General features: G+C 54.3%; 2 protein-coding genes and 1 long non-coding RNA gene across 5 annotated transcripts in view; 1 reads left to right on the top strand and 2 right to left on the bottom strand.

The window, feature by feature from the left end:
- Positions 1-217: 217 nt before the first annotated feature.
- CHST1 (carbohydrate sulfotransferase 1) lies at positions 218-9,534 on the top strand. Its single transcript, XM_064145693.1, has 2 exons — positions 218-595; positions 7,485-9,534. The coding sequence occupies exon 2, from the start codon at positions 7,529-7,531 to the stop codon at positions 8,786-8,788; it is 1,260 nt and encodes a 419-aa protein (XP_064001763.1). The 5' UTR covers positions 218-595; positions 7,485-7,528; the 3' UTR covers positions 8,789-9,534.
- LOC135176622 (uncharacterized) lies at positions 9,429-11,696 on the bottom strand. Its single transcript, XR_010302751.1, has 3 exons — positions 11,612-11,696; positions 10,544-10,779; positions 9,429-9,709 (listed from the first exon to the last, which is right to left on the bottom strand). It is a non-coding gene; the product is annotated as an uncharacterized LOC135176622 (long non-coding RNA).
- Positions 11,697-12,003: 307 nt separating this feature from the next.
- Positions 12,004-21,061, bottom strand: part of LOC135176584 (transmembrane protein 263-like) — a 235,001-nt gene continuing 225,943 nt past the window's right edge. For all 3 annotated transcript variants that reach the window (XM_064145696.1, XM_064145710.1, XM_064145700.1), the window contains exon 3: positions 12,004-16,946. In XM_064145696.1, the coding sequence (XP_064001766.1) occupies positions 16,660-16,946 (287 nt within the window). In that variant the 3' untranslated portion in view covers positions 12,004-16,659. The remainder of the gene's footprint in view (positions 16,947-21,061) is intronic.

The following is a 21,061-nucleotide window of genomic DNA, read 5'->3' on the forward strand; positions in this document are numbered from 1 at the left end:
CTGCACCACTCGTCGTGGAGGTGGGGGAACCGGACACACCTCTCTCAGGGGGCCACCACCGGCGCCTCCCCCCGCGTCAGGAGGGGCTCTGCCGGCTCCGTCCGGGCCGCCTTGGGGAGGGGAAAAAGAAAAAAAGAAACGTAGAGTTTCCTGCTCGGTAAAGCTGGGGAGCGGCGGGGCCGGGCTGGGGCGGTGCGGGGCGGAGTGGTGCGGGGCGGGGGCAGCGCGGAGGCTCTGCCTGTGCCTGAGCCGCCGCCGCTGCGCTGCTATCTGCCCGCGCTGTCGGGCGGGCCGGAGCAGGGAGGGGAGAGCGGCTGCAGCCCCCCCACCCCGTGCCCGCCCTCCCCTCGTCGCCGACGCGGAGCAGAGCAGAGGGGCGTGGAGAGGCGGCCCGGCGCGGCGGCTGCCCGCTCGGGCAGGGCAGGCAGGGCAACGGCAGAGCAGCGGCAGGGCAGGGATGAGCCCCAGCGGCGCGGCCCGCTGAGCTCCGCCGCCAGTCAGGATCTGGCCGGGCTGGGCTCGGTGTCCGCCGCGCGGGAACCGCGGCGGAGCCGGCTGGGGATGCGCGGGGGATCCCGCCGCGGCGCTCCGCCAGGTAAGAGGCGCTGGGGAAGGGGGAGCGCGGATCGGCAGCGGTGCTCGCCAGCGGCGGGCCGGGGCTCACCAGTAAACGCTTTTCCGCGACATCAACTTTGCGGTGCAGCAAGACATCGCCCGCAGCGGCGGCAGGGACTTTGCTCCGCTGGTCCCCAGCGCTGGGGGGACGGCACTCCGTCCCGAGCTGTCAGCGTCCGGCCAGCTGCCGCCTGAGCGGGCTGGGGGCAGTCTTGGCCCACCCCGAGACCCACAGCGGGTACAGGCTGCGGCGAAACTTGGGCTGCTGTTGGGTGAGGAGCGGCTGCCGGAACAAGTGAGTAAGTGGCCGGGGGAGGTCAGCTGTCCTGCCCGGTGCTGTGAGCCGCGCCAGCCGGCCGAGCGGATGCCCCAGCGTTTGCTGTCAGACCTTAAAGCGGTTCGGTAAAGCCGCCGTGAGGCTGGCGAGCAGAGCTCGCAGAGCGGGTCTGAGGCACGCCATGGCATAGAGCAGTCCTGCGGGAAAGCTGCTCGGGCTCCTGGCGCGGCCGCGGGCAGGGTGCGTCTCAAAGAGCCTTTCGAGGTGCTGAATGAGCCCGTTCATCCCAAAACAGCCTTCCAGCTCCTGCCAGGGGAGCGCTCCAGGAGGGAGCGAGCATGCACAGCCAGGCTGCTGGATGGCTCCGGGGAGGGCGGAGAGCACAAAAAGCTGTGCCGGGTTTACCCAGGCATTCGCATCCTCGGGAGGAGACGGATGCGGTTCAGCAGACGAGGGATAAACAGGCACAGGTGGATGTTGTGGTAAGAAAAGTCCGGGAGTGGATGGAGTTGGCATTACTTGATAGTGATTAATTAACTCAAAATGTGTCTAGGGAGTGTCAGCCGGGACGAACCGAAATCCCTGCTGAAATCTTGGTGACAATTAAAGTGCTGGTCAAAGCAGGAGTAATCTAGTGGTACAAGAGGTTTCGGTCCCTCTGAAATGCAGAAGGGATATGCAGAGAGGAGGACTTGGGGGGGACAGGGACGACACACGGACATGCCAGGACTGGCTTTGAGCACTGAGCTCCGGTGCTTTATCCTGGGGCAAATGGCCCAGGAGGTGATGTATGTGAGAGCAGAGCAAGTCTGGGGGCATGAAGCATCTGCACTCAGCATATGATGTGATGCTCACCCAAAAAAGGGTCTTGGGCATGAGTAGCTATTGGGAAGTCAGAGCCGTGACCTGTAGGGAAGCTCTGGTCCTATATAGCTGAAGAGGAGGTGAGGTGAAGGCTCGCTCCCACCCCATCAGATTCTCATGTTAGTGGGCCTTGCTGGAGGGACAAGCCTGGGGACAGAGACCAGCCAAGCTCTTGCATCTGTTGCAGTACCCAAAATCAGACAGTGCCTGTGGTGAGGGAAAAGGGAGCTGCTCAGCGCTGCTTTTCTCAGCAGTTCCTCTTTCCTCTGGGGAGCAGGAGGAGCAGCAGGGTGCAGTCTGCCTGCACTCAGGGTGGGTGGGCCACAGGCGTGCTCGGCACCTGCCTGGTTTCACAGATCCGCCAGCATGACTAAGCCACTGTGATCGAGTGGGATGCTTATCGTTAAACCTAGTCAGGAGCCTGTCTCCCCTACCTCGGTGGCCACAACGTGTTGTTGTACAAGATAAACTCTTTGCTCGTTGGGAGGATGCAGGGAAGTGGCATGGTCCGTGCCAGTGGGTCCCTGCCCTTGCTCAGAGTTGTTTTGCAACCCTGCAACTTCATTTCTGTGCCTGGGCAGCGAGGTGGAGGGGAGGGGGGAGGAGGGGGAGCTGGGCTGCAGGAACCAGGCTGGCTGAGCAAAGAGGCACTGCAAGGTGCTGGCTCCAGCTGCTCCTTCCCCGGCTCACCCTCCAACAGGCTGCTCTGCCTTGGGCAGGGACACAGGGGAGCTGCTTTGCCAGGCAGGGGCCAGGGGTTCAGAGCTGAGCAGCCACTGAAGTCGATGCTGCAAACTCTGTGGGTGATGCGTGGGTCTCCCCCCAGGGGGCATAAAGGGTCGTCTACAATGAGGCACGTTTTGGGATGTGACCCCTGGTGAATGTGCTGCAGTGATGCCTTCCAAGTGCTGCAGTCACACTGGGTGTCAGGAGAGGGGTTTTACCTTCCAGCTGCCAGTGTGGGCTTTGTCTCACATGGGGTGCACCCTTGTGCCCCTCTGTGCCATTTCAAGTATGCCCAAGAGGGCAGGCAGCCTTACCTGGTCCCTCTGCTCATCTCGCATCTTCCTAACACTGAGACCCTGTCACTGCTGCTCACAGTTGTGTTTTCCAGCTGGTCCCAAACTCCTGAGTCACTCTGCTGTTTCCATAGAAACAGGCTTGCTGGCGGGAATCAGTTTTGGGGGTAGAGGGTGCCAGTAGCTGGACCAGTACCGGGCAGGCCTCAGGGAAGAGCTTGCAGTGCGCAGACACATCACCCTGGCATCAAGGCTGCATTAGGGCTGGAACAGGCACCTGCATTTCATAGACCCTCACACCCCCTTCCATTCTCTTTCCCTCCCTCCCTGTCACAGGGAGGTGTAGAGAGATTTCTCTGGCAGTGGTGAGGGAGCCCAGGATAAGCCCAGAGCACAAGTTCTGGGGAGGTGTCAAGGGACAGCCTGGAATGAATCTGAAAAGACCAGGGTTTTTTCCACTGCCCTGTGAGAGAGCTGTGGAACCAGCGGCACCAGCATCAGTGCCTGCAAGGTCTCCTGCCTAAAGCTGCCCTCACCCCCGTGTTGCCCAAACCTGGCCACCTTCAGGGAGCAAAAAGGGAACCTGCATGGAAGGCTTGAGGCAGGAGGCAGGACAGTCACATGCACAGAGATGCTGCGGGAGCCCCCCTCAAGGGTGAGAGTGGCACCGTGCCACGAGGCACTGCCTTATGTAGCACCCGGCAGCTTTAGGAATCGAAAAAGCATGAGTTGTGCTGGTTCCCGCAGCAGCCCCGCCGTGCCCAGCGTGCCTGGCAGCACCTGAGCTCAGCTGCCAGCGTACCTCTGGCGCCGTGGTCCTGCTGAGTGGCCCCAAAGCAGGTCGTTCCCATCAAACCTGGGAAGACGAGCCGTGAAACAGGAGTCCACCGCTGAGCATCTCCTCCCCGGCCTCTGCTGCGCTGCGGCTGACCAGCCGCAAGCAGTGCTCCCCGCGCTGGTGACTCACGGATGCCATTCAGTTTAGTTCATTGCCTCCCTTCTCCCGAGTGCTCCTGGGCTGGCTCAGCTAACTTCTCGCCTGCTCATCCTCCCCAGTGCTCCTGGGCTGGCTTGCCTGACTTCTCGTCTGCTTGTTCGCAGAGCACTATTGGGAGTTAGGGGAGGTGGAGGAAGAGGAAGGCAGGTGATGATGTACCCGCTCCTGTTTGTGGGTGTGTGGGCCGGGAGAGGCTGCATTGACTGCACCTACCTTCTCTCTCCCACTGGGCTCAAGGCTGCAAGAAGCAGAGCATGGGTGAGGGAAGGATTGGCACCTTCCTCCTCCCACAGACAGCGCTCCTGTCCCCATGCCAGGGAGCTGGTTGCTGGATGCCATGCGTCTCTCGTGGGCAGCCTGGTCTTGATGTGACTGCAGAAAGATATGTGGGCAAGGCAGAGGAGCAGAATCTGGCATCATCATCTGTAAGCAGAGCAGAGTTACAGGAAAGGGGCAGTGGTGACCCCAGCACCACACAAAAACAGCCCATATGCCTTCTCACAGGCCCCCAGGCAGTATCAGCAGTGCTGAGAGCAGGGCTGTAACTTACCCTCACCCCAGATTTCTGTTTCATAGCCCCAGCTGCCTGGAGAAACCTACTGGAATCAGCTCCCACCCTTAAGCTGTGTTTGCTCATCATCTTTGGTGGAGCTGCAGACAGAGCAGAGGGAGACTTCATCTAGGAACACTTTACAGCATGGAAACATCTGTAAGGACAGCCAACTCCCATGGTCACAGCACCCTATGGTCTAGGACTGAGTGGCCAAACTAGTACATTCCTCATGCTGGACTCACATCCAGCCCCACATGGGCACAGCCCTTGCTCCAGGTGCTGCTTGGGGTGGCAGACGCCAATATCAGTGCCTGACGACGAACAGGCCAGTTTAAGGAAGTCCCTGAGGGCAGGGATGGGAGAGCAAGCAGCTCTCCTGCTGCATGTGTATAGGAGACATCCTCCTGCAGCGTGCTGGCTGCAGCCAGCTTGCTCTGAGCTGTGCCGAGCTACATGCAGCTCCTCCTCGGCAGGTCTTTCACACCAGCCTGGCTGAGTCCGACAGATGAGTGAGGGGGAGTGTGAGAAGTGATCCTCCACCATGCTGGCAACTCTCAGGAGCCCCACAGGAGCTCCCAGCTGCCTCTCAAGCCCTGGGCTGGGCTGAGACAGAACCACAGCCCCTTGGGGACAGGCAACGATGGGAGGAGGTCGTAGAGCTGGCCAGGAGCTGAGACGATGCTCTGGCTGACTTTAAAGAGCACAGATGAGACATCAGGGAGGCAAGTCTTCTCCCCAAACCTGCCCCTCCTTGGCTGCAGCTCAGCAGGTGGGCAGGGCACATGTTAAGGGTGATGAGGGGCAGTGAGGCTGAAGCTGGGCTGTAATTTCACACCTGTTCTGCCAGGGAGATGAATTGAGGCCCCATTTCTGCCCCTCCACAGTACGGTGCACTGCAAAGGGAGTGGGTCTTGGTGAATGTAGAAGCCAAAACAGAGCCAGACATCCAGCAGGAATTGGGACCAAGGAGGCACCTAGGCTCTGGCTGCCTTTTGGAGGGGGCTTGCAAGCAGGTTTCTACCACACTCTGAGACAATCCAAGCTGCACCTGCTCCAGCATCCATCAGCAGTGCAGCAAGGAGTGGAAGGTGAGGCTGTGTGTGAAGGATGCAGTGTGGCTGGCCATCACTAGAGAGCAGGAAAGTTCCCGCTGCAGATTCCACCTCGGCAGTATACAGGAGCCACCTGGTCCAGGAGATGCCAGCACAGACCCTCCTCTCCTGTTCTGACTGATCAGATCTGGACAAACACTTTCTCCAAGGGACAGACTATCTTAAATGGACATTTGGGCCAGGTCTCAGCTCACTCTGCAGAGCAGGTAACCCCAAACCAAAGCAGCAAGTATCTGCAGCTTTGGTCCCTCATCTACACACCATGTCCCTGGCAGGCAGCAGCACAGGAGAAAACATCCCTTAGTTCCCAGGGAAAGCAATCCTTCTTTGAAGCACCCTTACAGGTCTAAATCACAGCAGGGATGTGTGGGGGTGGTGGTGTCACTGTTCTGGAGCCCCCGCTCCTAGCAAGAGGTCTCTGGAGCTGGTAGCTCCTGCAGCCTCTTACCTGTACCAAGCAGCTGGAGCAACTCTTACATAACAACAACAACAACAACAATGATAATAATGATAATAATAATAATAATAATAATAATAATAAAAGGAAGGAGATTTTTCACTCACCTGCAGGTCTGAGCAGCCTTCCTGGCATCACTTCCTGGGTGACAGGGTCTCTCTGGGACGCAGGACTTACTGAGTAGATGCGAACAACACACTGTACCAGTTGCCACGGGCTCTGCAGAAGGCACACAGCAGGAGCATTGCACTATCCCAGGCCTATCAGAGATTTCAGCATGCTCTGGGTTTGGACAGGCATCATGTGCTGGAACTGTTGCTGGCCTGTTGACCTCTCTTGGAGACCTCCAGTATCAGCAGTGGCTCTGACAGCCCCACTGGCAGTGGCCAGTGTGCTGGGGCCAATCAGGGGACCAGGAGCTGACCACACTAAGGACATGCCAAGAGCAAGAAAAGAAGCCATTGCAGCGATGGTGCTATGGAAAAGGGTTCTGCTGGATGGGAAGTTGAGATGCTTGGGTCTGTCCCTTTGGCTTGCCCAAGGAGGATGGGCAGGTGGCTGCAGAGGGTGGGTAGCCAGGACAGCACAGAAAGAAGATGGGCCAGGGAAGATGGGCGTAGCAGAGCTTCAAAGCTGTTGCTAATACTGGGGTGTCTCCCCTGCACAAGGGTTTTGGCTTGTTTGGAGTTTCTGGGATGAGTCTGCTATCTCTTGCCCCATTGGCCATGAGGAGCAATAGCGCATGGATGCAAAGCCCTTCTGGACTGGAAAGCAGCAGGGCAGCCTGTGAATGTTGTTTTGTCAGTGCACATGGGGCAGATGCTGAGGCACACAGTTACATCCCCTCCCAGCAATGCTGCAGCTCCCCAGCCATGGCATGGCTGCTCCTCACCTCCCTGCACACCACACTCAAGCATCCTGCTTAGGTTCCCCACCCGCAGATGCACAACTACAGCTCTGCTTTTTTCCTGTACCCACTTATGCTGCTCAAGGCTCCTGCCACTGCCAGCAGGGTAGAGGGGACATGATTTCTCAACTTTCTTCTATCTAGTATGGTGTTCTCACCTTTGGTGCTGAGGAGGGGATGCTGAACCCCAGAACTGAGGAAGATCTGGCTAGCACCATGAGACTGGTGCTAGGGCCACATCAGGCTGGCAATTGGACACAGCTCTGACTGACAGACTGATCTGGTTTGGCTGTTGGACCTCTAAGCAAAGAGGTTGGCAGCTCCAGAAAAATTGTTCTCTCTGAAGCGGGACGTTGTTAACCTAGATGGATGGCACCTTGTCCTTCCAGATGGACAGAAAGGATGGAGACAACTCTCTCCAGGTGCTTGGCACCATCCCCTGACTTTTCCATGCCATGGCTCCTGCACTGGCTGTTGAAGGCACTGGGGCTGAAGTCTTTGCTGGAAGTGTCTCTCCACACTTGCCAGCATCTCCTCTCCTCTGAAATGGGATTCTGTAGTGCATGCCTGGGGTCCACGTGGTTATAGCTGATGTACATGCATTGGTGGGGGAGTGTCTGTTGGACACCCAGGTCCTCCTCGGCAGCTCCTGCTCAGCCTGTGACTTCTTTGTTGGTTTGCAGACACCAAGACGACCCGTGAAGAAGCTCCATGAAGGTGACCAGCCATGCAATGTTCCTGGAAGGCTGTCCTCCTCCTAGCCTTGGCCTCCATTGCAATTCAGTACACAGCAATACGGACCTTCACTGCCAAGTCTTTCCAGAGCTGCCCCATCCCCAACCCCGTGAACTGCAGCCCGGGCCAGGATGCCGACGCGGCCGACAGGCTGTGCGATGAGAGCCCTACCTTCTCATACAACCTCTCCAGGAAGACCCACGTGCTCATCCTGGCCACAACACGCAGCGGCTCCTCCTTTGTTGGGCAGCTGTTTAACCAGCACTTTGATGTCTTCTATTTATTTGAGCCCCTCTACCACGTCCAGTACACCCTAATCCCAAAACTGACCCAGAGCAAGAGCACGACGGACAGGCGGGTCATGCTGGGGGCCAGCCGAGACCTGCTGAGGAGCCTGTACGACTGCGACCTCTACTTCTTGGAGAACTACATCAAACCACAGCCTGTCAACCACACCACCGACCGCCTCTTCCGCAGGGGAGCCAGCAAGGCCCTGTGCTCACCACCTGTCTGCGAGTCTCTGGGAGGCATCGATCTCCACCTGGAGGAGGGAGACTGCGTGAAGAAGTGCGGGACCTTGAACCTGACACTGGCCACCGAGTCTTGCAGAGAGCATGGCCACGTGGCCATCAAAACCGTCAGGGTGCCTGAGGTCAGCGACCTCCGGGCCCTGGTGGAGGACCCACGACTGAATTTGAAAGTCATCCAGCTGGTGAGGGATCCCAGAGGGATCCTAGCATCCCGGAGCGAGACCTTCCGCGATACCTACCGGCTGTGGAGGATCTGGGATGGCACTGGCAGAAAGCCCTACAACCTAGATGTGACTCAGCTCACCACAGTGTGTGAGGACTTCTGGAACTCTGTGTCCACCGGTCTCAACCGGCCGCCGTGGCTCAAGGGCAAGTACATGCTGGTGCGGTACGAAGACCTGGCCAGGAACCCCATGAAAAAGACCGAGGAGATCTACGATTTCCTGGGTATCCCCATGGACAGCAACGTGGAGCGCTGGATACAGAACAACACCCGAGGGGACAGGTCCTCCTCCAAACACAAGTACGGGACCGTGCGCAACTCGGCAGCAACGGCAGAGAAGTGGCGGTTCCGGCTGTCCTACGAGATCGTGGCGTTCACCCAGCACGCCTGCCAGCAGGTGCTGGCGCAGCTCGGCTACCGAACCGCCGGCTCCGAGGAGGAGCTGAAGAACCTCTCCATCAGCCTGGTGGAGGAGAGAGACTTTCTGCCCTTCTCCTAAGGCAGTCCGTTTGGGGGCGGGGAGAGGGGCCTGGTTTTGATACGAACTGTTTCTAACTGTTGCCTTATTTTCTTTTCTTTCATTTTGTTTCTCTCCCCTGCCCCCCATTTCTTGTCTTTTTCTCTCCAAAATTTGCACTAAACCTTGAGCAGGAATCTCAGCAGCTGAGTCCAGGGGAAGCAGTGGCTGCCCCTCAACACGTTTTGGACGCAAGAGGAGTTTGGTCTCTCCAGGCAAGAGCTAGAACTGTGGATGGGTAACAAATGTTTACAAAACACACGAAATGTATAAAGCGACCTTCAAGCTTTCCAAACCGAAGGGTACCTGGGGTACTGTACTTTTGCACTGTTTACTTTTACAATGTAAGAGGTAAATATAAATATAATTTATGAGTGGTGTCGCCCCCTCCAGAGTAACTCCCCTTGCCACTCCGAGGAGCAGGTCAGACTGGAAGAAGAATGTGGAACAAGCTTCTCGTTTTTGATCTTGGTGCGACATGTCTGTCTGTCTAAGTCCTGTTTTGGGGCTGGGCCATTGGTCTGCTGCTCCCACACGGTTGTTTGGTAACACCTGTAATATTTCTTTGTGCCAAAAACCCACAAAAAAAGAAAAAAAAAAAAAAAAGAGGGGGGCGGGGGGGGGGGAAAGTGATTGGGTGGTTTGGTTAAAGCCCATTGCAGTTAGACTTTATTTCTGTGTTTTCTGTAAATAAAAGTGCAATAAAACTGACCTGGGGGTGAACTTCAGCTGAAAGACCACAGTGACTGAACTGGGATGTGTGCACCAATGGGCAAAGGGCAGCATCTCCTGGTCTGCTCAGTTCTTATGAGGCTGAGGTGGGGAGCAGACACCACAGAGCTCTCCATGTGGCAGGGAGCTGAAGCCATCTCCTCGGGCACGTGTGTTCACATCTCAAGTGTGCTAAAATGCAAGTAGTTATATCAAAAGTCAGAACCTGTGGTTATTTACAGACCCTAGAGCTTGTGGGACTGCATGGGAGACACAGGACTTGCCAAAGTGCACAATCCCAGGGTGCTCATGGCACCAGCATGGTGAGTCTGGCCTCATCAGGCCACACCAGACCCTGTCGATGCCAGACTTTGGCATGGCATGCTCTGGAGAATCAAAGTATCCAAGCTCAGGTCCTAAAACTGATGGAATGAAAGCCAGCACACAAGAAGACAATCTTGACAGCACATGAGTTTCTCTTCACAAGCTGCCCACAAGGCCCTCACATGCAAGGCAGCTGTGGGCAGCAAGTGGGCCCCTGGCACACAGGGTTTGTGGGCTGAGCAGGGCAGCAAGCAGCTGGACAGGGAAGCCAGGCACGCAGGGTGCTGCACTACAGCAGAGCACGGAAAGCCTCACACAGTGCTGCTGGTCTGCTTGATCCCTGCCTGCTGGAACAGCCAACCTGCCCCTGTGACCCTGCTGGGACAAAGCCCAGCTGCACATCCCACAGAGCATGAGCAGCTGCAGAAGGAAGCCACTGGGGCCAGTCCCCAGGGGATAGAGAACAATAATGGCCCAGCAGCTTCCCAGCTCTGTTGCTCCTGGAGTCAGGCAGGACAGGGACCCACAGCAAGGTGTGACCAAGCTGGTCACATCTACCTAGAGCTGCACATTCCCAGCGCTAGACCCACTCCTGGCACAGGGGTGTGTGAGCCACCCACAGCCCACATGCCTGGGCAAGCCTCCTCTCCAAAAGTCTCTTCTGAGGTGTGCTACCCACCAGCTTCCAGCCCAAGTTCTTACCTGGGAGAAGGTGAGTCCCACACAGAGGACCAGGACACACTGCCTGAGCCAGGCAGGGGAAAGCTATGACTACAATTTTCCACCATCCTTCCCCCTTTTTAAGACCTCCGAAGGGGTAGCTTGGCTTAGCAGGGCAAACCTCCGGCTGGGCTGCAGAAAAGCCAAGCAGGAGTGAAGTCTCTGACGGACTCTCCTCAGGGCTGGCAGCTGGAGCACCTGTAGTCCATCGGCGCTGCCTGCAAGGCAGCATGGCCAGTGAGGAGGAATGAGGTGACAGCACACACACGCAGTGGGACGGGCACTTCACCCATCTGCCTCCCCACAGTGGGCGTGGGGGCAGCTTCTGGAGGAGACCCTCACCCCAGGCTTCACCTTCCCTCTGCTGCTTCTGCCATCAGCTGAGGGCCTCCAGAGCCACCTGTCCCAGCTGTGTCTGTGAGTGAAGGCAGGGGGGTGGGGCAGGTGGCAGAGGTGGCCGCAGCCAGCCTCATCAGCACACCGCATACCACTCTGACCAAGCAGCTGACAGCAAAATGGTAATCCATTAAGTGGCTTGATTGCCCCATTATTAGTCACTACACGAATCCTTTCGTCAGCACTTACACGTTGAGCTGCTGGCTCCTCGCCTCATTCCAGTGAAAGGGACACCCTGTCTGGGGCCCAATCCTGCACTGCCTAGCATAAGGGCCATGTGTTCACAGATTCACAGATTGCATCAGGTTGGAAGGGACCCTCAAAAGTCATCTTGTTCAACCCCCCTGCACTCAGCGGGCACACCTCCAATTAGATCAGGCTGCCCACAGCCACATCAAGTCTGACCTTGAATGTTTCCAGGGGTGGGGAGTTCCAGAGAGCATCAGGCAGCTCTGCTCTGTGTGAGAGTGCCCATGGAGCAGGTGAGGTGACAAAGGTGGCCAGATGTGCCCCCTCCCAACATCTGCAATGCCCAGCAACCAGTAAGCAAAAGCAGAGAATCTGGCAGCTCTGGGTGAGGGCATCCAACTGCCTTCTGCAGGGGCAGCAGGGCTTGCCCTTGCTTCCCCACCAGAGAAAAGTGGCTACACAAACCTGCATGAAGGAACAGTGGCTGCGAAGGCAAAATTTTCTGTCTCCAGCTGCTGTGATCCCACTTTGGAGGCTGGGCCAGCCATACCCAGTCTGGAAGTCTTCTCATGCATCACTCTTTAAACCAACACAAAAAATTGAGTTTAAAAGTCTTATCCAAACTGTTCTTACCATTCCAATCAGGAAACATGCCTGCAGCAAAATGGCTTTTGACTCGTGGTTGAAAGCCATGTCCTAGTTTAAGCATGGACAGAGGTTCAGCCCTGCCTGGTGCCTCATGCAGAGCCCTTAGGGGAGAGATCTGATTTCCCAAGGAATCTCTTAACATCTTCCTTCAACTGCGCTTCCTCTCCTCATTTCCCTCCACTGGAAACAAGAGCCAGCGTAACCAAGGGTTTTATCCTCAAATTTTACTGTAATTAAAATACAGAGATGCAGAATATTCCCAGAAACACACTGCAAAACAAACCAAGCAAACAAATTCAGTAGGAAACCAATTACAGACAATGAAATGATAAAGAACAGGATTGTTCTCCAGAGCCCAGCACCGTGCATGGGACTGCGTGGCCGCAGTGACGGGTCTTGGGTTGCCAAAGGGCTCCTTCGGCCCCTAGAGAAGCAAGAGCCTGTCCCTGGCATCTGTCCCAGCAGCTCTGTGGCTCTCTCTAGCCATCTCCACGTTCCCACTCATGCTGTTGTTTTTATAGGGATGATTTACAACGGAGGCACAGAGATGACCCGCCCATGGGGACAAGAGCCAACAAGGGGACCCAGAGGAAAAGAAGTGGGTTAAGATTTTCCATATGGAAAACACAAGGGGACAGAGAGGGGTGGAAGACAAACACGTCCCTCCTAGCTAGGGGAGCTGCGGGGGCAGAGTTCTCCTCTCTGCCTGCTTAGCCAGTGTGAGAACAGATGTTTAATAAAGGTGTTGGTGAGAGCTTTAGAGAGCTCTACGCAGGGGTATGGATAAAAAACAATGAGATGAACAAAGGGAAAAGACAGGATGTGTCTGTGGGCTACCCTCCCAGCCAGGGCACAAACTTTGGGCACGGGGAACATCCAGCCACAGTGGGGGACAGGTCTGCATGTACAGCCACATCCCACCTCTACCTTGGGAAAGACCCAGCCTCACCACATGGAGATCACAGCAAAAGCCTACAGGAGATCTGGTAAGGAGGGGGTGGTGGTAAGGAGGAAGATAATATGCTGCTTGGACCATCTGTTGGGCACACTGCTCTATCTAAATGGAAATCCTTAGCCATCATCACTACTATGGAAGCTGAGCACCAGCCAAGAGTAGACCACCGCTACACGTGCCAATGCACACTTGTCCACTTCCCTTTCTGTGCTCTTCCCTAGGACAAACTCCATTGTGTTCATCCCCTGATTCAGAGCCTGAGCTAAGAAACAAATTCCCTCAATGCTCTCTTTTTCTTGCTCCCCCACTCATCTCCTTCTGGCACTGTTCCCTCCTTGTCTTCTCACTGCCACCTGAAAACTGCGGTTCTTCCTTGTACTATCTCCCTTCAATCCTTTCTACCACTTCAGTGTTGTTCCCCCACCCCCATTTGGTACTGAGCACCTCCACCTAGTACCAACAGCACTAATGCAATTAGTCAGCAGTGTAGTTTTTGCCCTTCTTGCCATGAAGGGGTGGTGGGAGAAGTGCTGCAGAAATGGCCCAGGTGGCCTCTGAGCTGGCTGGAATGTCTGAAGAGCGAGAGGAGGAAAGAGGGGTTGTCTGTCAGGAGCCAACAGCTTCCTCATCTGACTCAGACCCTACCATTCCATAAACAAAGCTGTCAGGAGGTGCCTTTGTTCTTAGATTGGGATCATGAACCCTGCTTTCCTTCTGTTCTGCCGCTGAGAGTGGCACAGAGAAGCAGCCCAGGGCTGGGTCACCTGGATGGACAGAGCTGGCCTTGCACAGTGACAAGAGCCATATGTCCCAGAGGCCTTGGAGTCCTGCACAATTAGGGATTCCTGGATGCCTGTAAAGCAGAGTCAGGCCCTGGGTTTGCAGAAGATTTAATCTTCTACCCCTGCCTGCTAATGTGATCTGTTCTGCTATTCATGATTCACATGTTCTCTGTTAGCTGGGCTGTAAGAACAGTGGTTTAGGGTGTGAGTTCCCCTCACACCTTCTCTCCTCTCCTCCAGGCCATCCCACAAGGAAATAACCATTCCAGAATAATGGAAACTTTACTCCATTTACTGCAAGGATGCACTGAAGAGAGAAATAAATACAGGGAAATCCCTCAGGACTCCTATGGCTTTCCTTTACGCACCTTTATCCCATCTTCCATGCCTGCTCTGCACACAAAGTGCCTGAAGACAAAAGCTTGGGAAGGAGGTACTGCCTTCCCCAGCAAGAACCTGGGTAGGACACTGGCTGGTCAAACTCGTGGTGATCTTCCCATCACCTGCCCAGGGGTCACTGGTGAAGTGAAGTACCCTAGACACTATCTTCTCCTGTCCAAGGCCTGGTAAAGGCAGTTAGGAAGAAGACTGTCTTCCATCACAATTAGTAAGAAACTATCTTTTTAAGAGGGCTGGTGACAGCACAGCTAGTTATGCACAAGCAGCTTTTAGCTTTGGGGTTAGAGCTGGCCTCAGCAGCAGCCTGTGATCTGGAATAAAAAATGAGATGTGCCCAGGGAGAGCAGTGAGCAGAGATACATGCATTGCAAACTGTCCTCCTGCTTTGCAGAGCATCTGAGACAAAGGAAGAACAGACAAGACTTCTTCTGGCCTTGCCAACTGCCACGAGCATCCTAGCAAAGTGCAAGCACACATCAAGGCTTGATCTTTCTCTGAAGCCACTTCCTTCAGAGACAAAACCGACACGTCTGGGTCAGCTTGGCTTTCACCAGAACAAAAGAGACAAAGCCAGGAAATGCACACACATACCAAATGCTGTTTCCTCTTCAGAAACAAAGATGTGGGCTAAATCACTCTCATGCTATCAAGAACACCACACTGTGGAGATAAGCAACTTCTTGCTACTGCAAACAGCAGGGACTACCCAGTGAAGGGTATGGAGAGAAACTAACACTGGTGCAACTAGCACAGGGACACAGTGACTTATGTCAGCCCCAAACGAGGATTTAATGAAGATCAGAATGAAAACTGCTTCACAAGCTCAACAACGTTCAGCAAAAATGGTAGTGGAGTGGGGGGGGGACGACTGTACTTAAATATTCCCTGATGTCTGAGTCCTAAGCACAAGAGAGCAGCCAGGAAGTACAATGAGTTTCAAAGGAAATTAAAATCAAGTAAGTTGGCTTCAATGTCCAAGAGACAGGGCAGAAGGTAAACAAACAGCATAGATGGGGAAGAGAGGGATTTTCACATTCCTTTGGTTTCAATAAACTACGCTCTTGGGCAACAGAGGAGAAAACATCCTCTAAAACATGATTTTTGTTCTGACTAGGACCCTATAACATAAAAAAACTGTAAGCTGGAAGTGCTGAAGATGAGCCTGTAATCTCCTCCAGGGCAGTGGCACAGTTTTGCTTACCTGGCTGAAGACATGCCTGTGGACTGATACAGACACCCACACTAACACAGACACAGTTATCAACTACAGCACAAGCACTGCTTCACTTGCCTATGGATCCAACACCTAACCACCTAGGCTAATCACCTGCCGAAGCCAGGAGCAGCAGAGCCAGTGGTGGAGCCTGTGGCTTTCCTCATCCTGAGGATTACAGGGGACCTTGGGGTGAGAGTGTGTGTTTGCATGTGTGTGTGCAAGTGTGTGTGATTCCACGTGGCCCTTGAGCACCATGGGCCAGGCTGAGGATGGCTGTGACTCCCAGATGGATGCAGGTGTCTGGGTTTCTGCAGCACAACGAGTGTGGGAGGCCTATTTAGTGCAACATGGTCATTTAGAGAAGCCCCAGGAGCAGCATGTGGAGGAGGAGGGGCTGGTGCACCCCACCCCGTGCAGGCTGGCTGCTGCTGGAGTATGCTCAGCCCCTCAGGGAAGCATTCTCCAACACAGCAAGAGCCCACTCACACCCAGGCCACTGCTCCCAGGGTGCTGAGTCCCAGGGGAAGCAGGTCTCCTTCCCTGCAGCAGAACTTGAGCGGCACTTGGGAACATGCTTGCTCATGGTTATCAGTGATGGCTGAGTGTGGCCTAGAATCAAAATGCCCCACCTGCAGGTGGGGATACTGCAAGTGCTTCAAGGATCAAACCCAAAGACCTGTGTCTCTGTGGAGCATCATTACCTGTGCTGCAGTATCACAGAAGCCTGGCGGATGCCACTGCCAGCTCCTTCCCCAAAAGGGAACATACAAAAGCTTTCATTCTCCTGCCTCTTACCAAGAAAATCTCTGCAGAAGTTGATGGCCCAGCACATACCATATTCTCGTGTGGCATCATTTCCAGAGCTGCTCTGCTGAGCTTGAGGGTTCCTTCTCTGAAGGGTGCAATTCAGCTAGGGAGAAAGTGATTTGAAGCAGCTTGTGGGATGGGCCCTGCAAGGAAAAAGTAAGAGGTGCAGGGCAGGAGGGAGGCTTCCCCCTTTTCACAGTATCTCTCCTTTGTGTCAATGGGACTTTTTTCTACAGTTCTCTACCAGGCAGACCCCCCCAAAAACATACCTCCCAGAGCCAAGGGAAGGGGTGTTTCACAGACTGTCTTCCTACTTTAAGTTGAATTTGACTACACAACTCACACATAAAGCCAGGCATAATTCCTCCCCTTCTCCTGTTACCCCTGCCCACCACCAGCAGATGGATACCCTTTCCAATCCCCTGTGCCTGCAAAAGCAAGAATGGAGGAAGGAAACTGCAAGACATAGACAACGATGCCTTTAAAGTCCTCAGAGTAAAGGTGGTTCCCGGTAGGTGATGGGAATGAAAGGCATTGTCAGCGGCTCTGTGAACTCTGAGCCAGGCAGGCGGTGCTGAGCAGGCTGCAGCCGGAGTCTGCTCGGGTGCTTGACCCTCCCTGAAGCGTCTGGTTCCAACTCAAAGAGGTGCTGAGTAGGGGGAGACTGTGGGCAGGTCGATCTTCTGGAAGGGAGCTGTAATGAGGATTAGTCAGCCTTGTCCTTCTTCTTTGCAGTGAAAGGGACTTTGCTGGCAACCGCACTGCCCACGGCTCCGACGCCACCGGTCACTGCCGAGACGCTGCCCTTCACCAGTCCGACGCCAGCAGCGGGGACACTAGTCACAGCTGTTTTGGTGAGCTCCAGGCTCTTGCTGCCCACCCAGGCAACTCCTCCCAGGGTGGCCCCCACAGCTCCCCGGGTGATACTGAACAGGCCACCTGTCACTCTCCAGATCACCCCTGCCTGCTGCTGTGGATGGTCCTTGCTGGCATCTGCAGGGAGAGAGACAGAGAGAGAGGGAGAGAGAGAGAGGAAGTTAGAAGTGTCCATGCTGAAGACCTTCTTCCTGGGCACCTCTTCCAGCCCACCTCTTCCAAACCTCTTCCAGTTTGCCTGTCACAGCACATGCTCCTGTACACATGATGCCTTGCAGCCCCAGACCTCTCAGTTCCTGAAGGGACATCAGAGAATCACAGAACATTTGGTTGGAAGAGACCTCAAAGGATATCTAGTCTAACCCTCCTGCCAGGGAAAGATCACCTTGAGTAGGTCACACAGCAATGTGCTCAGGTGGGTTTTGAATGTCTCCAGAGAAGGAGACTCCACAACCTCTCTGGACAGCTTGTTCCAGTGTTTTGTCACCCTCACAGTGAAAAAGTTTTTCCTTCTGTTTACAAGGAAACTTCTATGCTTGCCATCCTAGGAGTACAACATGGCAGGAGAGAACTTTGGAAGTGGGAGCAGGATTTCCCATGTGACAGAGAAAGGAAGAAGATGGTTCAGTTACAACCTCAAACTCCCAAGCTCCAGTGCTGCACTGCAAAGGAAGGGATGCAACTCCCCACCCCTGGTGTTGGTTAAAGCCAGTGCGTTACAAAGAGTAATGCCAGCATGGGAGGCATGCACTGCAGACAGCAACAGCTGATGGCTGCATGGCCTGGAGATCCTCAGAAGCATCTGTCTGGAGGCAGGTCTGCACCAGTGTCAGATGTGGGACTGAGGCACAGCACAGACCTGTCTGCAAGACCCATAACTAGCTTGCAGAAGTAGCAAACTGCAGTAGAGATACAGTGACACAAATGTCACCTCAGGCTCTTCAAGCTCTCCGGAGATCTTGGTTACGTATTTAATAGCATTAAGACAGTGCTTAAGCTGCTGCACGATGTCACTGCTGGTTTACCTGTGCCAGCTGGATCAAGGCCAGCATGACAAACCCACCCAGGTTGCCCTCATACTTCCATGTAGTGCTGCAAATGGAACACTCATGGCTCTCCAGCTCTCAGGAGAGTGCTGACTTTGAACTGCTGCTCCTCATGGGACTCAAACCTGACAGCTCTCCTGCTGGCCTCCACACCACCCTTTGCATCAGCGAACAATGCTGTGTGCAGGCAGCAAAGGAGGAGCTGCTCTCTTTGTGGGGTAAGATATTTTGGATACTCTGACTTCTGATTCATTGCCAGTTCCATATACGAGCTGAGATACTAATAACTGCAAGAATATACTAAAGCAATCCTGGCAGGAGAAAAAGTAAGCACCAGCTGAGAATACAGGATCTCTGGAGTTGCAACAGCCCTTCCAACTCGTTACCTACTTGGAAGGGAAGCTGCACAATGCTGATGCAGCAGGAGGGCTTTAGCCCCCTGCTAAATGTGCACCTCATTTCCTGAGAAGTAGAGAAATGACAGGGATGGAAATAGCTTTCTGAAAGTCCACGCAAAAATGTGATGCAGTCACACATCTGCAGAGTGCCCAGGACAAAGACTGTGTCAGCCCCAGCCACTGCCTCAGAGTACAGCACTGCAGAGGCTCCACCAGAACTTCAAGGAAGGAGCCAGCCTGCACAGCACAGCCCTGGTACAGGCATGGGGACAGGCCTGGCATCTGTCCCTGGACCGGAGAGGGAGACATCCCAACTGCAGTATCCCAGTTCAGTTTATCAATACGTAAAGGGTCAGTGCTAGAGGAGGATGGAGCTAGGCTCTGCTTGGTGATGCCCAATAACAGGACAAGGGGCAATGGGTGGAAGCTGAGGTGTAGGAAGCTTCATGTGAACATGGGGAGGATTTTTTTCATCATGAGGGTGAAAGAACACTGGAACAGGCTGCCCAGGGGAGTTGTGGAGTCTCCCTCTCTGGAGATATTCAAAACTCTCCTGGACGTGATCTGGTGTAGGTGATCCTGTTCTGGCAGGGGGGTTGGACTGGATAAGCTTTTGAGGTCCCTTCCAGCCCCTGACCTTTTGTGAAATCTGTGAAGCTGCTGGCCCAGACTGGGCTGTCCAAACGGGTGGGCTGCTGACCTGAGCAGGTGGACAAGGTTAATACAGCTAACGGGAGGTAGCTGAGAGCTGCTGACTGAAGGCACCTTCTCTTGTAGGATCCCAGACCTTCCACCACACCTTCTGCACTCTCAGCTTCCTCCACCCTCTTTCTCAAAAACTCCCTGCTACCTAAGAAGAAAGTCCCTTGGTTAGCCAGCCCAGCAGCAGCTTACTTCCTTGGTTGTTATTAATATTCTAGCCAGCAGAAAACTCTACCAAGAAACCCTTCTTTGATGTCTCCACCCACTTTCATTTTCAGGCAGATTAGAGCCAGCACCCGCAGCAGGCACTGGGTTTCCTTTGCCAGCAAGCACAGACCTTGTGAGTGCTGGGAGGCTGGCCTGGCTGCTCAGCGAGTTGTGGGGCCCTCACATGCTGCACACTGTGGCTGGCAGAGATGTCAGACCCAGTCAGTCTAAGCAAACATCTTCCTCTTGCTGTTACTACCTGTCTCGTGCCGTGTCCTCACCAGGGAAATTCAGCCTGAGCCCTTTGGAGCAGGGACTATCTTCTCGTTGCCCGTGTGTCACGCAGCACAGTGGGGTCCCTGAGTGCTGCTGCAAAACAAACTCTCTTCTCTTTTTTTTTCCTTTAAAACCAACCAAACAGAAGTCTGACAGAAACTGCTCAGCAACAGCATGGCATGGATGTTTCCTTGGAAGCACCAAGCTGCCCCAGGGTGCTGGATGCACAAGGCTGAAGGGACAGCCTGATCTTGCTGAATGGACCAGAGCTGCTGCCTGGGGCAGACGGGAGGCCAGCTACTCACAACGGGGGCTCTCCGGCTGCACCGTGCTGCTACCTGTGGGAAAGTGGAATTTTCCAAGCCTCTTTGGAAACAAATTAAGATGTCTTCATGTTCTTTGTGCTAACTCTCAGGAATTTAAAGCAAGTTTCAAGTGGTTTGAGTCCTCTGACTTCATTTCCAGACAGGGAAAAGAAGGGGGCTTCTTCAGAGGAGGCTGTGTACAGCAGCCTTGTAGCCTTACGTAGACTAGGCAGGAGCCTGAATGAGGTGCTGTGATGACTCGTTCCTACGTGTTTTTGTCTCAGATTCTGGTACAGTTCTGCAGATTTTGATGTCTTCTCAGCTGTACGTTTTCTCTTGAGCTTCTCCTAGGCTGTGCAGAGCTCTCTTTTGGGCAGGTGGCAGTATAGTGCCCATGAAGACTCTGGAGTTCACCAGCTCTGATGACTTGGAATATGCCTTAGGTTACACATCTGTCTGATAATCTGGGCAGTAAGATGGAGTTTGAGAGAGGTCTGTATAGAGTTTCTTGTGTAGCCTAAGTTTCTGCAGTTTCACCTAGTATATGACATATTGCTTGCCTATTCCTCAACAACTTCTCTAAGCACTTTTTTATTCCTCTCCCTCGATGCTATTGAGACCCCACAGCTCCATCTTCAGTCACTTGCCACCCGCCCAGCTGCTGCACACACCTTACCCAGTGTGTCCATTTCTGTATTTGTCTTCAGATCAAGGGTGGGAAGAACAGAGGGGTCTAGAAATCAAATTAACTGTAAAGCAGGATCCTATTCAGTGAAAATCAGATTGGTCCTCCAAAAAACAACCATCCTCTGGGGATGGCAGGTCTTGTGTTCCTACTCTTCTGCTGAGAGAAGCAGGACCTCAGAGGACTGCTGTGCAGAAGTTCTGGGCTCTAAATACCTACTGGCATGCTTAGCTGCAGAACCAAGAGCTATATCAAAGCAGCAATAATCTTCCTGCCTCTTCCCAGGTAAACCTGCATCTGAGGCTACATGGAACTCCTTCATAGGAGGACTTAGGCTTCTCAAGCTGCCCAGCTATCTGAAGACCACCAGTGTGGAAATCTCTTGGATGGTATGTGAATACCTGCAGGTGGACAGCCCAGTGACCAGGAAGAAGGAGGCAGGTGCAGATGAGATTGAGGGGGTACATTACTCTGACAGCAAAATGCTAAAACGTTGGAGCAGGAGTCAGGAAATACTAATGAAGAAAGACAAGGACAAAGGTTCTTTCTGATTAAGCTAGGCAGAGACAATGAAGCTGCAGCACTGCCAGCACCTGCTCTGCAGCATGGTTCT

The sequence above is a fragment of the Pogoniulus pusillus genome, chromosome 1 (assembly GCF_015220805.1).
Source record: "Pogoniulus pusillus isolate bPogPus1 chromosome 1, bPogPus1.pri, whole genome shotgun sequence".
Lineage (NCBI taxonomy): Eukaryota > Metazoa > Chordata > Aves > Piciformes > Lybiidae > Pogoniulus > Pogoniulus pusillus.